Below are 12,945 nucleotides of genomic sequence, written 5' to 3' on the forward strand. Positions count from 1 at the left end.
ATAAACTCAATGCTCACAATGTGTTCAACTGAAAACAAGTAGTTTTATTTAAAACAAATGATAAACAGCATAGAGGACATGGAAAGCCACTATAACAGTTGATATGTACCAGAGAGAAAGAACATAGGGGAGGGGACAAAACATTCTGGCAGAGCATCAGGGTTAGGGGCTAGAACTAAGGGTAATTGTACAGGGAGCTCTCCCTGCAGGGCTGTGAGTCCTGAATGTGGCTCTGGGAGCCCAGCAGGAGCAGGAGTAGGGATGGGGGTTGGGATAGGGGCAGGGAAAGGAGCAGAAACAGATGCAAGAGCAGAGACAGGGGCAGGAGACAGGGGAAGGACAGGGTCAGAAGTAGTGGCTGGTGCAGGATCCAGGGCAGAAGCTGGGCCAGAGACAGGAACAGAATCATAGGCAGGGGCAGAGGAAGGTGCAGAAGCAAGGGGTAGGAGCTGGGGTAGGATCTGGGTCTGGGGCAGGAACAGGGGCATGGGCAGGTGCAGGGGAAGGGTCAGGGACAGGGGCAGGGGAAGAGACAGGGGCAAGAGCCGGGCCAGGTGCAGTGGTGATGTCTGGTGCAGGATCAAGGGCAGGGGCTGGGTCTGGGGCAGAAATAGGGGCACAGACAAGGGCAGGGGAAGAGGTCGTGACTCTGCCAAGGGCAGGGGAAGGGGCAGGATCATGGGAGGATCTGGGTCAGGGGCAAAAACAGGAGCACAAGCAGGTGCAGGGGAAGTGGGAACAGTTCTGGCAGGGGCAGCAGCAGGGGAAAGGGGAGTGACTGGAGCAGGGGCTGGTTCAGGAGCAGGAGTAGGGGCAGTGGCAGTGGCAGGTGCCAGCTCTTCCTGGACAGCGACAGCCTCCCTGTGGGCAGGTGCCAGGTCACCTGCTGGCTCTTGGTCTCCTGCTGACATCACTGCAGGCACTGTCCCCCACTCCCGAGCTGCTGAAGTTGCCATTGGCTCTAGCTCCTCAGCTGGAGCAGCTGCAAGAGGAGAAAAGCTCACCCTCGTGCCTGCCTCTCCCTGTGCCTTTGCAGAGACCAAGCACTGCCCAGGGCCTCCCAGAGAAGCTGCAGCCAGGAGGGAACCCTCACTGGGAAGTCTCCCTGACTGCAGTTCAACCCTGGATGCTCTGAGCCCAGCCATTGGTCCTGGTGCCACAACAGTCTCTGGGGACTCCTCCCTGTGGGGCTCAGCACTGACCCATCCTCACACACCCACAGACATCCAGTCCCAGCCTTCTCACCCTCGGGCTCGGCCTCCATGGGCTCCAGGTCCAGGACCGCAGTCCAGTGTAGTACATCCAGGCACAGTGGCCTGGGTGGTTGTTGGAGGCCTTCCCAGGACTGGGGACTCCTGTGTCGGGAGGAGTGTGTGTCCACAAGCCTCCTCTCATCATCTGTGGCCTTCTGCAAAGACAAGGACTGGGGGCTGTCCTGGACGCATCACAGCCCTGCCTGGCCGTCCCCACCGTCATCCTGCCCTTTACCCCTGCTGGTCCCAGATCAGACACAGACCTGTGAATTCACAGCCCTGCACCTAAGACAGTGACTCATCCCTTCAGGGCTCTCGGGATAAACCCTGGGCAGAAGGCTGCAGCACCGCACACCCCATCCCACCTAGCCAACCTTGACCTGGGGTGTGAACATGATCCACCCACCAAGCATCTGACCCCTCATCAGCCTGTTCCTGTTCGGGGCCTCCCCACCCTATATGAAACCTCTTTCCACACACACAATTACACACACACACACACACACACACACACGGAGGGGACTGGGGCTGCACAGGTCGATCAGAGCGTCGGGTTGGGTGGCTGCCTCTGGACGTCCCAATGTCACCTTTTGGGCCTTTCGGTCAAATGGCCAGAGGTGTCCGGGAGCCCTGACATGACATCCCCAGTGAAGAAAAGTGTTGGCAGGGCGGGGTTTCCCCTGCTTCCAGCCTCCGGACTTTGGGATGCAACATGTGAACATGTTGTTCCTTCAAGGCTCTCCAATGAAAAGACCGGGACAGGGGGCTGTCTCTGGAATCTGGGTGCCTGGTTACCTGGGTTCCAAGTTCTGTTGGGCTCTGTTGTCAGGGAAGTGAGGTCACGACTGCCTGAGGTCTGCTTACCAGACTTCCTCCTCACACCAGAGCCCCTAAGTGCTCTATGCTCTACCCCTCCCCAGGTGCTCTATGCTCACCCTCTACCCCATGCCCTGTCCATACAGTAACACCCACACAGTCCACCCACAGACCCTGTGGGTCCTGGATGCAGATGGTTTCCCTGCTGTGAGGACACAGAGCTGGGCTCAGACTGAGTCCCTGCTTGTGCACAGGGCTGTGACCCTGGACAGACCCTGTGTCTCTGAGGGCCTCCCTAGGCTCCCCATCTGCACAGTGGGGTCTTATGTCTTCTACTAGGGATGCCATTGGGTTAGGATCTCCACATATGTTCTGTACCTGCTATCACAGGAGGCTGGTACACACATGTGGCAATGCAAGGATGATTGGGGGGCTGGGCGGGGCATAGAACATAGCTCAGAGCGGCCTGGATCTGCTCTGGGGTGCAGACAAAGCCACCCTCCTCCTGCCTGTCTCTCCCAGCTCCCGTGGGAAGGTTGCAGTGAACCAATTCAGACCCTGTTCTCTCACGACACAGATTTTCTTGTGTGGTTAACTGGAATGAATTCAGCCGGCCTTTTTACCTCTGTGCATCATGATCATTAGGAGTGGAGGACCTCTGAGTAAGATACTCAAAGATCCCTAGGAATAGAGACATTATAATATTTTTATGATATTAAAGTTACTGAAAGAACTATCTTTTTAAAATTGATTCAGGCTCTGGTATGTTCCCAGTGTGCTGTAAGACAGGTCTGAAATAGTATTTAAAAACACTCAACTCAGCCTCCTGTACAAAGTGAGACAATGCTTATAAACATTGCTAAACTATTCTCTTACCCATGAATACTTATTTCCCAAACATCATAGTGATGAGGGAACAGAAGGCAAGCTGAGGACAAAGCAGAAGCTGACACCCTGCGACCCCCCCCACCCCCTCCCCTGAGTGGGACTGTGTGCCATTCTTCCAGGAATCTCCCAACTACGTTAATGTTAATACTTTGCTAGAGGGGAAAACAATCTTAATCTGACAGGGGCAAATCCTCTGGTATCTTGTGGATCCTCTTTAGCATATGAAAGTACTATTGAAACCTCCCCTAACCCCTTAGTCTATAATCAGCTGCCTGCCAGAACCCCCATGTGGCAGCTCTTTCTGCCCAGGAGTCCCATCCCTGTGCTTTAATAAACCAACATTTTGCACCAAAGATGTCTCAAGAATTCTTTCTTGGTCATTGGCTCCGGCCCCACCCCCACTGAACCTCACTTATATCCTAAAACATCATTATTTGGCACCCGAACATGGGGTTTTGAGTCTTTACATCTGGACTCTGAGCTTTGGTGCAAATTTGGTTACTACTTTCTCTCCTCTTCCTTTACTCTCATTTCAGGGGTTTTTCAAGGAATGGTCTTACTGGATCACTTTCATGTCCATTACTCAAGCTGTAATCCTCTAGCCCATGGCTACTTTATGGGGAGGAGAATGTCTGCCTTTGGGCAGGAAGTCAGTACCCTGGCCAGAATGGTAAGAAGACCCAGAAACTTGAAGTCCTCTCTTTATTCCTGTTCTTATACAAAGTTGTCTGTCTTGGGCACAGGATAGCCACCCATCACCAGGATGGATGCCAATCTTAAGACTCCCATGTGAGGTTTCCTCCTAATTGATCTAATGTGATCCCCTCCTCATTCCTGGTCTAGATGCTTCTGGCCAAAGGACCTCCACTAGGAGCTGGCCAAAACCAGTACCCCTTTGAATTAAAACCCAACCAGGGATCATTTCTTAGGGAAGTTGGCTGTCATGACCACGTGTGATGTAATGTCGCTTAGACCATGATGGATTTCAGTCTTTACTGTTTCGTGTCAGTGTCCTGTACTAACTACTTAAAGCTACAAAATTCTGTAATTTCCCCTTGTAAAACTTTTCTAGTATTTTCCATGGGTTAAAATGGCTGGGCAGTATGCAACCTTCAGGTCAGATGATGGCACGGTATGGCAAGGTATTTCAGTCCATTTATCAGGCATCCAACTGTTGTCTAGGATGTGATGGGGTAGGGAGGGACGCCGGCATCCCTCCAGGGCCTTCTATGGCAGGAATGCCTTCATGGGAAGGCAGGATTGTGATCAATAGCAATGTCTTGCTTGAGGGATGCCTGCAGTCACTTTTGACACATGGGAACCTCTGATATATCCTGCGTGGGATGCCAGCCAGGAGTCGGGTGGAGGGAGGATCTGGTAATGGACCTTCTTTACCTTTCTGGGAGCATGACCTCAGTAGGCTTATTCAGTTCCCAAGGACTCTACCTTGGAGTGCCTTTTGACCCACTGGAAACAAATTGTGTTGCAAAACTTAGGAAATGACTGAGTTCCTGTAACACTGCATGGCCTCAGTGGGATCTATGTGTTAGATCTCCTCTGCAGGAAGTAAGGCAAATGGACCTAGGGTACCTTCATTGCTCTACACCAAGACCCCAACTTAAGGGCCTCTTGCAGAATGCATTTGCCCAAATATGTCTGGCTAGTAAACCTCCTCCTGACATATTGGATGATAATTATCTAAATAAGCCTCCTCCTGGTAAACCCAAGTTGTGGGAGGATACAAAGACCATTCCTAGCAAAGGGGACTCTGACTTTCTCTCTCTCCATTCATCCTAATAGATGTGGGGGCTTTTCCCTCACTCATTTCCCGGGTTAATGGCTGCAACTGGAGCCAAATGTTGTTAGTCTCCCTTGGGACAGGGACTCAAGGAATATTTCCAAGCAGCTGCCAAAACTCCTTTTGTTTCAGGGAAGTTCCCTGTCTTCTCTGGTCCCACGTGGACTGCCTAACCCCTTGCCCCTTGTTGGCAGGAAAACATGGCATCTGCTCCTCTGTTGGAGCTGATGAGCTCTAAAACCAGGAACCCTTTCTTTGCCTTCTGGTAGCACTTTGTTTCTTCTGTCTCCTCCTTCTCCTGTTTCTGCACAACTTGGGTGCAGCCTGCATAACTGGCCACTAGACCATCCTCTGTGCTTCCTGCACCATGGCTCCTCCTCTCTTCATTGTCAAGGAGCAAGAAGTGCACACTCTGGACCCAATACCTCCCACTCCAGATCCTCCCACCTGTATCTCAGGTAAAAATTGAAAATGGGCTGGGCCCAGGTGGAACATAAATCCGTATTTGAACTAGGTTAAGTGTTGGTTTAATTAAGATACACGTGTCTTTAAAGTTTTCAGCACTAAATGTAAAACTTATTCTATCGAGGTTTGCTGAAGGTCAAATTAGCTCATATTATCTCTGTTGCAGTTTGTTAACAAAAAGATGACTGAACTGATGGTTAATTGTCTGTCTCAGAGTTTTCATGGGTAATTGTTAAGATAGCTTTCTAAGTCTTTGGTAACTGAAACTTTACAGTTTTGCTTGGATGATAAATGGAATTAAATGTGTTGGACATCGGGTCTTTTCCAAATAGGATAAAGTGCTAAATCACTGGACATAGGTTTGTGCTTTTGACTTACTGCAAAGAAACTTAGGATATTTAAATCTGTTGGTAAACATGTTTAATGCTTTTTTGATTCACAAATTTGCCATCTAAAGAATTCTGGTGTAATAGTTCACAATTGGTTACTCCTTAGTTTTCACTGTAGATTAAGCCTTCCAAAGAGTGAAAAACTCTGCTAACTGTAACTAAGATTGATGGAAACAAGGGAAACAACTCTGTATGTGGACAAGTAGGAGATATGTAGGAAAGATAGGTAATGGGAATACATTTTGTTGAAGATAAAAGAAGGTAATTTTGTTCTAAATGAGATGATTGTTTGGAAAGAAATGGCTTGGGACAAAATCTGAATGCAAAGGAAAGTTGTAGAAGGTTTGTGAAGGGAAATCTTTGGAAATGAATTTTAGGTGTGGTCAGGATGGACTAAGATTGAAATGGATGAATTTTAAAGGCACTGGTATAAGATTGAAAGTCAGCTTTCACTCTGTTCAAAAACATAAAATATTCTCAATTGTTGGTCTGCTCTCGATAAGAAAATGCAAATAGGTGTTTTCTCTTTCCCTGCCTAGAAAAACCAGTTTCTGTGTCTTGCCTTTATCAGATCTTTTTTTTTTTTTTTAAGATCTTATTTATTTATTTGACAGACAGAGATCACAAGTAGGCAGAGAGGCAGGCAGAAGCAGGCTCCCTGCTAAGCAGAGAGCCCAATGTGGAGCTTGATCCAAGGACCCTGGGATCATGACCTGGGCTGAAGGCAGAGGCTTTAACCCACTGAGCCACCCAGGTGCCCCTGGGTTCCAGGCCTGGGGAGAGCTGACAGGGGTCCAGAGGAGAGCGGAGTGCATTCTGCAGGAGGGTGTGGGCAGGGGTGACTCCAGGGGCGGCTGTGTGTCTCCCGTGTGACAGTTGTGAAAGGTCAGGGCTGTGAGCAGGTTCCTGGCTGAGGACAGGGGAGGCCCAGGTGAAGAGATGACAGAGCCCCTTATTCTGTGCCACCAGCCCCAGCCAACACACATGAGCACTTCATCTGTCCCTGTCCCTCCAGTTCAGACTTCTCTGCATTGCCAGGCTGAGACGTTGGTTTGTGATTCATTCTTTGTGTGTGTGTGTGAAGTTTCAAAAGTTAGGTGGTGGAAATCATGGGTCATCAGAACATCTGTTCCTCTTGTATTTCCTGCTCCCCTTTAAGTCACCTCGGTGAATTGTACCTGCTAGTGGAAGGGGCTGTCTGTGCATTTTCATTTCCTGTTTTTATTAAATAATGAGAAATCTCCTGAAGTATTAAAAAAATTCTTTGTGGGTGTTCATGTTTTTTTCTCTTCTGTGAACCACATTCCAATATTAGAAATTTTTTTTTTAAAGTAAAAGACAATGACAGAGCTCTAACAGGACACAGTGGCCTTTGTGAGGAGGACAAATGGAGAAGGAGTATAAGTTGTTGAGTAGCTCAGGGAGTGACTCGTGCTCCCAAAGAAATCTAGCCCTCCCTGGAGAGGAGAAGAGGTGGCTGCTTACTTGGTGACCCATCCTGGGCTCTGGAAGCTTGACCCAGTGAGTCCCTTGTGACTTGAACTGAGACATTTATAAAGAAACCATAATGAATGCTGGAGGGTGACAGCATCCTTTGCACTCGGACAAGCCCATGGAGCAAAGGAACTCATCACCCATGATGCGTGTCAGGATCCCTGAGGGTGTGGGTTTTGCCTCCTTGGATTGAGGTTGTGTTTCCATCCTTATCTGAACCAGAGCCATGTTGTCTGGTTTTGGAGACCCAGACCTTTACGTGACCATGTCATTATTACTCTTGTTATTTTTAGAAAGCAATCTAGACATTGACTTCAGGAATCAAATATCAAAAGGAAAAACACAAGGTCAAGACTATATATGAGGACTGAACTTGTGATGTCTTTCATTAGTATGGCAATGTTGGGCTGCCCATATGAGAAAGAACACGGAATTCTATTTGGATAGAAGTGTGCTGTGCCCACGCAGTGTTTTATTGTAACCTTTTTCTTACTTCTCTGAAGGGAAAATAGAATGGTGACTGGAGCTTGGTTTCTTATTTTAAGGAAAGGGAGATAAGAGATTTGAAAGAGCAGTATTCATGCTGATGTGGTGCTCCATGCCCAGTGAGTGAGGGTTTGAAACTTGAACTTGGAAACATTGGTGGTCAGGGTGGATGCTGTCCGAGTTTCCTTGCACAGAGTCACTTGGCTGGTCTGCCTAAATGGATCCACCCCTGCCTTTTGAAGGAAAGCTTGAAGATGGTTTGAAACCCTAGGGCACTGGAGGAATGATCTGGAAGGGACACCTGGTGGGCCAGTGTAGACAAACCAACGGAATTCCAGAGCTAATTATGAACATGTTTCTGAGACTAGAGTTTGCTTCTCTGTGAGTAGCATTGCGCTGGGGTGGAAAGCAGTCTTTGGGTCTTAGGAGTCACCGTGTCAGCAGGTGTGAGCCTGGCAGGGGTGTCAGATCAGATGGCTGAGAGATGGTGATGCCATGGCGGTGTCCCATTGCTCTTAATGCACAGGCCAGCTTGCTCCCTGGACAGGGCTCTGCTCCCTGGCTAGCCCTCCTGCTGCAGATGTGATATGAAAGCTGATTCTTTTTCTCTGGCCCCCATATCAGCAGGGGGGCTTGATGGGGAGCAACCCACAGGCAACATTATGGATTCTTGCCCAGTGTGCCCCTTGCTTCCTCTGATGAGGCACTGCAGGTGTCCTCTGCCTGGTGTCTCTGAATCTAGCCATCAGAAGCACTTCATCCAGAGCCACACCCCTGAGAAATCCTCCTCTTCCTATGCTTTGTGGAAGAGGCCAATATTCATTTGGAACTGAAATCTCAGCTCCTGCCATTATGTTCCAAGGCTACATGGCACACCAGTCTCCTTGAAGCTCTAGTTCCACATGGGGCCTGACGTGCGAGACTGAGACCAAACCTGGGCGGCCTGCTACTATTGCTGCTGCTACTGGTAACTTCCTGAAAACTGTGCAGCAAAGCCTGGTTTGTGATAACATCCCAGAAAAGGGGGCAGGTGCACTATTCAGGCCTAGCACAGGAGGATGCTGGCTGTCAAGCAGAGTTAGCTGGTGCAGGGAGGAGAGATGTCTGTTTCCCAGACATCCCTCCCTTGGCCAGAGGGAGATTTAGACCCTGGGATGCTTCTCTCTCAGTTTTCTCAGATGAGCACATCAGGCAAGGGGAGGACGTGTGTGTGCTCACCTGGAATCGAGGAAGGTGTCTGGTTTCAGGTTTCATGTGCAAGTGGATTCCTTTTAGGGATAATTTTCCTGATGGTCTTCAGGGTGTAGTCGGGGGACCTCTTGTCCTGGGCATCCTGGCTGTGCAAGAGGTCTGGTCACCTTTTCTGCCAGTCCTCTGCTCTAAGAGTCAGAGGGAGTCAGTTGTGAAAACATCCAAGTAGGCCTTCATTTCTCCCTCTGTTGAGAGAGACTGGTGACTGTGCTAATTTCTCTGGAAATAGAAAGGAGGAGACAGGGCTAGGTGCTGAAGGTGAGTGGCAGCAGGGCTTGCTATTCACATAGGGACCAGGTGGGACTTCACTAGGAAGGTGATGCATGAGTCAAGTTCTAAACAAGATGAGTGATATCACTTCAATACCCTTCTAAATGGAAAGGAAAGCATATGCAAGGGCCCTGGGGCAGAGCCATACCAGGTATGTCCAGGAGCAGCAGGAAGGCCCTGTGGCCACAGGAAGCAGTTTAGGACATGACCTCAGGGAGGTGACAGCAGGGTAAAAGAAAGCCATTGCAGAGCTGTGACCCCATGGGACCCAGTTTCCCTGGGACATCCTGGCTACAGTGTCAAGAACAGATGACACAGCATTGAGGATGAACAATGGAGGTCAGTGATGAAGCTTTTCTAGGAACTCAGGCAAGAGATGGGCTCCAGTGTGGGTCAGACAGGTGGCCTTGGAAGGAGGGGTTAGTCCTATTCTGGGTACCTATCGAAGATGGAGCTCACAGGATTTGGCAATGGGTTTGATATTGGGAATGGGAGAAAGGAGGAATTGAGGTAACTCTCAGCTCTTGTGCATTGTCCCGAGTGAGGTGAAGGAGGAGGTTTCTGAGGGTAGGAGGTAGTCCATGTTCCACCTGCTGAGGAAAGTGTCTTTCACAGTGGATCTGCTGATATTTGTGTCCAGGAGAACTTTGAACTTGTACCCGCTTAGCAACTTTCAAGTATAAGTCTCCCCCACTTTTCTCAAATTCATGGTAAGACAGAGTTGGCTTCTTGGAAATAAATATGTTATTACCCAGCTCCAGTAGGAGGAAGAAACCTGAAGAGGATTTCCCTCTTACAAAAGTGAAAATGTGGGCATCATGTTCAGCATCTGTTTTGTGAGGAACCACTACAGAGACTGTGTGCACCCCTACCATCCCCTTCCTGGGCACTGCTCTCCACGTCTAGCCACCAGCACTTTGAATTGTGTCTGTGAGAATCTATTGCTTTATCTCCAATTATTTTGGGCACCCCTTAGGATGTTGTGTTCTGGGGCCTAAGAAGAGTCAAAGAGAAGGAACTTTTGGTGTCTGAGCATGCTCACTCATTTTTCTGTAGAAATGAATGGTAATTCTTTTTTCAGTTTACACCATTTCTGCTGTTAAAGGTTTCATAGCAACAGGTTACTTTCAAATAGCAGGGGACCCTGTACCCCATCCTGCAGGGCTAGCTTTAGTCTCCATGTTGCACAGAACTTTTCATGACTTGCAGATTTTATCACTCAAACATGGCACCTTGGACCACTTTCACCCCTTTCCCCCTTCCCTGAATCTGGCAACCACCAATCTGTTCTCAGTATGTATGTGTTCAGTACTTTTTGGTTTCCATGTGGAATGTCCCTGAGAGCCTCTGGTGTTTATCTGTGACTTGACATAATGCTCCTAAGGTCGATGTTTCCATGTCTGGTTATTGTGAATAATGCTGCCATGAACATGGCAGTGCATCTCTCTTTTGGAGGGAGTGTTTCTGTGTTCTCCAAAGAAATACTCAGTAGAGCAATTACTAGGTCATGTAGTAGTTGTATTAATATTTTCCAGAACATCCATAGCATTTGTCACTGTGGCTGCATCAATTTCCATTCCCACCAACAGTGCATAGGGTCCCCTTGTGCACACCTGTTGTCTTTCTCTGGGATGATTTCTGTTCCAACAGTTGTGAGGTGATAGCTGAGTGTGGTTTTGACTTATGTTTCCCTGATTGATGTTGAACAACTTTTTCTGTGTCTGTTGACCACCTGTATGCCATCTTCGGAAAGTAACTATTCACATATTCTCCCCACTTTTTATTCAGTTTTTGTTTGGTTTGGAAGGGGTGTTTTGTATATTTTGGATATTAGCCTCATCTCACACATATGATGTGTCGTTATTTTTTCTCATTGGGTAGGTTACCTTTCAAAGGTTTTTTTAAATTTAAAATTTATTTTTTATAAACATATAATATATTTTTATCCCCATGGGTACAGGTCTGTGAGTCGCCAGGTTTACACACTTCACAGCACTCACCATAGCACATACCCTCCCCAATGTCCATAACCCTCCCAAACCCCCTCCCCCCATCAACCCTCAGTTTGTTTTGTGAGATTAAGTCACTTATGGTTTGTCTCCCTCCCAATCCCATCTTGTTTCATTTACTCTTCTCCTACCCCCTTAACCCCCCATGTTGCATCTCCTCTCCCTCATATCAGGGAGATCATATGATAGTTGTCTTTCTCTGATTGACTGATTTCGCTAAGCATGATACCCTCTAGTTCCATCCATGTCGTCGCAAATGGCAAGATTTCATTTCTTTTGATGGCTGCATAGTATTCCATTGTGTATATATACCACATCTTCTTTATCCATTCATCTGTTGACAGACATCTAGGTTCTTTCCATAGTTTGGCTATTGTAGACATTGCTGCTATAAACATTCGGGTGCACGTGCCCCTTCGGATCACTACGTTTGTATCTTTAGGGTAAATACCCAGCAGTGCAATTGCAGGGTCATAGGGTAGTTCTATTTTCAACATTTTGAGGAACCTCCATGCTTTTCTCCAGAGTGGTTGCACCAGCTTGCATTCCCACCAACAGTGTAGGAGGGTTCCCCTTTCTCCGCATCCTCGCCAGCATCTGTCATTTCCTGACTTGTTAATTTTAGCCATTCTGACTGGTGTGAGGTGATATCTCATTGTGGTTTTGATTTGTATTTCCCTGATGCCGAGTGATATGGAGCACTTTTTCATGTGTCTGTTGGCCATCTGGATGTGTTCTTTGCAGAAATGTCTGTTCATGTCCTCTGCCCATTTCTTGATTGGATTATTTGTTCTTTGGGTGTTGAGTTTGCTAAGTTCTTTATAGATTTTGGACACTAGCCCATTATCTAATATGTCGTTTGCAAATATCTTCTCCCATTCTGTCAGTTGTCTTTGGTTTTGTTAACTGTTTCCTTTGCTGGGCAAAGCTTTTGATCTTGATGAAATCCCTTGCTTCCCTTGCCTTTGGCGATGTTCCTAGGAAGACGTTGCTGCGGCTGAGTTCGAAGAGGTTGCTGCCTGTGTTCTCCTCAAGGATTTTGATGGATTCCTTTCTCACATTGAGGTCCTATATCCATTTTTTTTTAATTTTTTTTAAATTTTTCTATTTTTTTCAGCATAACAGTATTCATTATTTTTGCACCACACCCAGAGCTCCATGCAATCCGTGCCCTCTACAATACCCACCACCTGGTGCCCCCAACCTCCCACCCCCCACCCCTTCAAAATTCTCATATCGTTTTTCAGAGTCCATAGTCTCTCATGGTTCACCTCCCCTTCCAATTTCCCTCAACTCCCTTCTCCTCTCCATCTCCCCTTGTCCTCCATGCTATTTGTTATGCTCCACAAATAAGTGAAACCATATGATAATTGACTCTCTCTGCTTGACTTATTTCACTCAGCATAATCTCTTCCAGTCCCGTCCATGTTGCTACAAAACTTGGGGATTCATCCTTTCTTTCTTTTTTTTTTTTTTTTACAGCTTTATAAACATATATTTTTATCCCCAGGGGTACAGGTCTGCGAATCGCCAGGTTTACACACTTCACAACACTCACCATAGCACATACCCTCCCCGATATCCATAACCCCACCCCCTCTCCCAGTCCCCTCCCCCCATCAACCCTCAGTTTGTTTTGTGAGATTAAGAGTCACTTATGGTTTGTCTCCCTCCCAATCCCATCTTGTTTCATTTACTCTTCTCCTACCCCCTCGACCCCCCATGTTGCATCTCCTCTCCCTCATATCAGGGAGATCATATGATAGTTGTCTTTCTCCGATTGACTTATTTCGCTAAGCATGATACCCTCTAGTTCCATCCACGTC

General features: G+C 47.7%; 1 protein-coding gene across 1 annotated transcript; it reads right to left on the reverse strand.

Moving 5' to 3' along the window:
* LOC125090402 (alpha carbonic anhydrase 8-like) lies at positions 1 to 1,401 on the reverse strand. Its single transcript, XM_047713049.1, has 3 exons — positions 1,246 to 1,401; positions 664 to 982; positions 1 to 487 (listed from the first exon to the last, which is right to left on the reverse strand). The coding sequence occupies exons 1-3, from the start codon at positions 1,262 to 1,264 to the stop codon at positions 406 to 408; spliced, it is 420 nt and encodes a 139-aa protein (XP_047569005.1). The 5' UTR covers positions 1,265 to 1,401; the 3' UTR covers positions 1 to 405.
* Between the last annotated feature and the right edge of the window lie 11,544 nt (positions 1,402 to 12,945).

Source organism: Lutra lutra, chromosome 2, assembly GCF_902655055.1.
Source record: "Lutra lutra chromosome 2, mLutLut1.2, whole genome shotgun sequence".
NCBI classification, from domain to species: Eukaryota; Metazoa; Chordata; class Mammalia; order Carnivora; family Mustelidae; genus Lutra; species Lutra lutra.

Excerpts from the sequence above, each read along its gene's own strand:
- LOC125090402 (XM_047713049.1), bottom strand. Across the intron at positions 488-663 it reads CCCATGATCCTGCCCCTTCC|TGCCCCTGTTCCTGCCCCAG; the intron begins CCTGCCCTTGGC and ends TGCACCTGCCCA.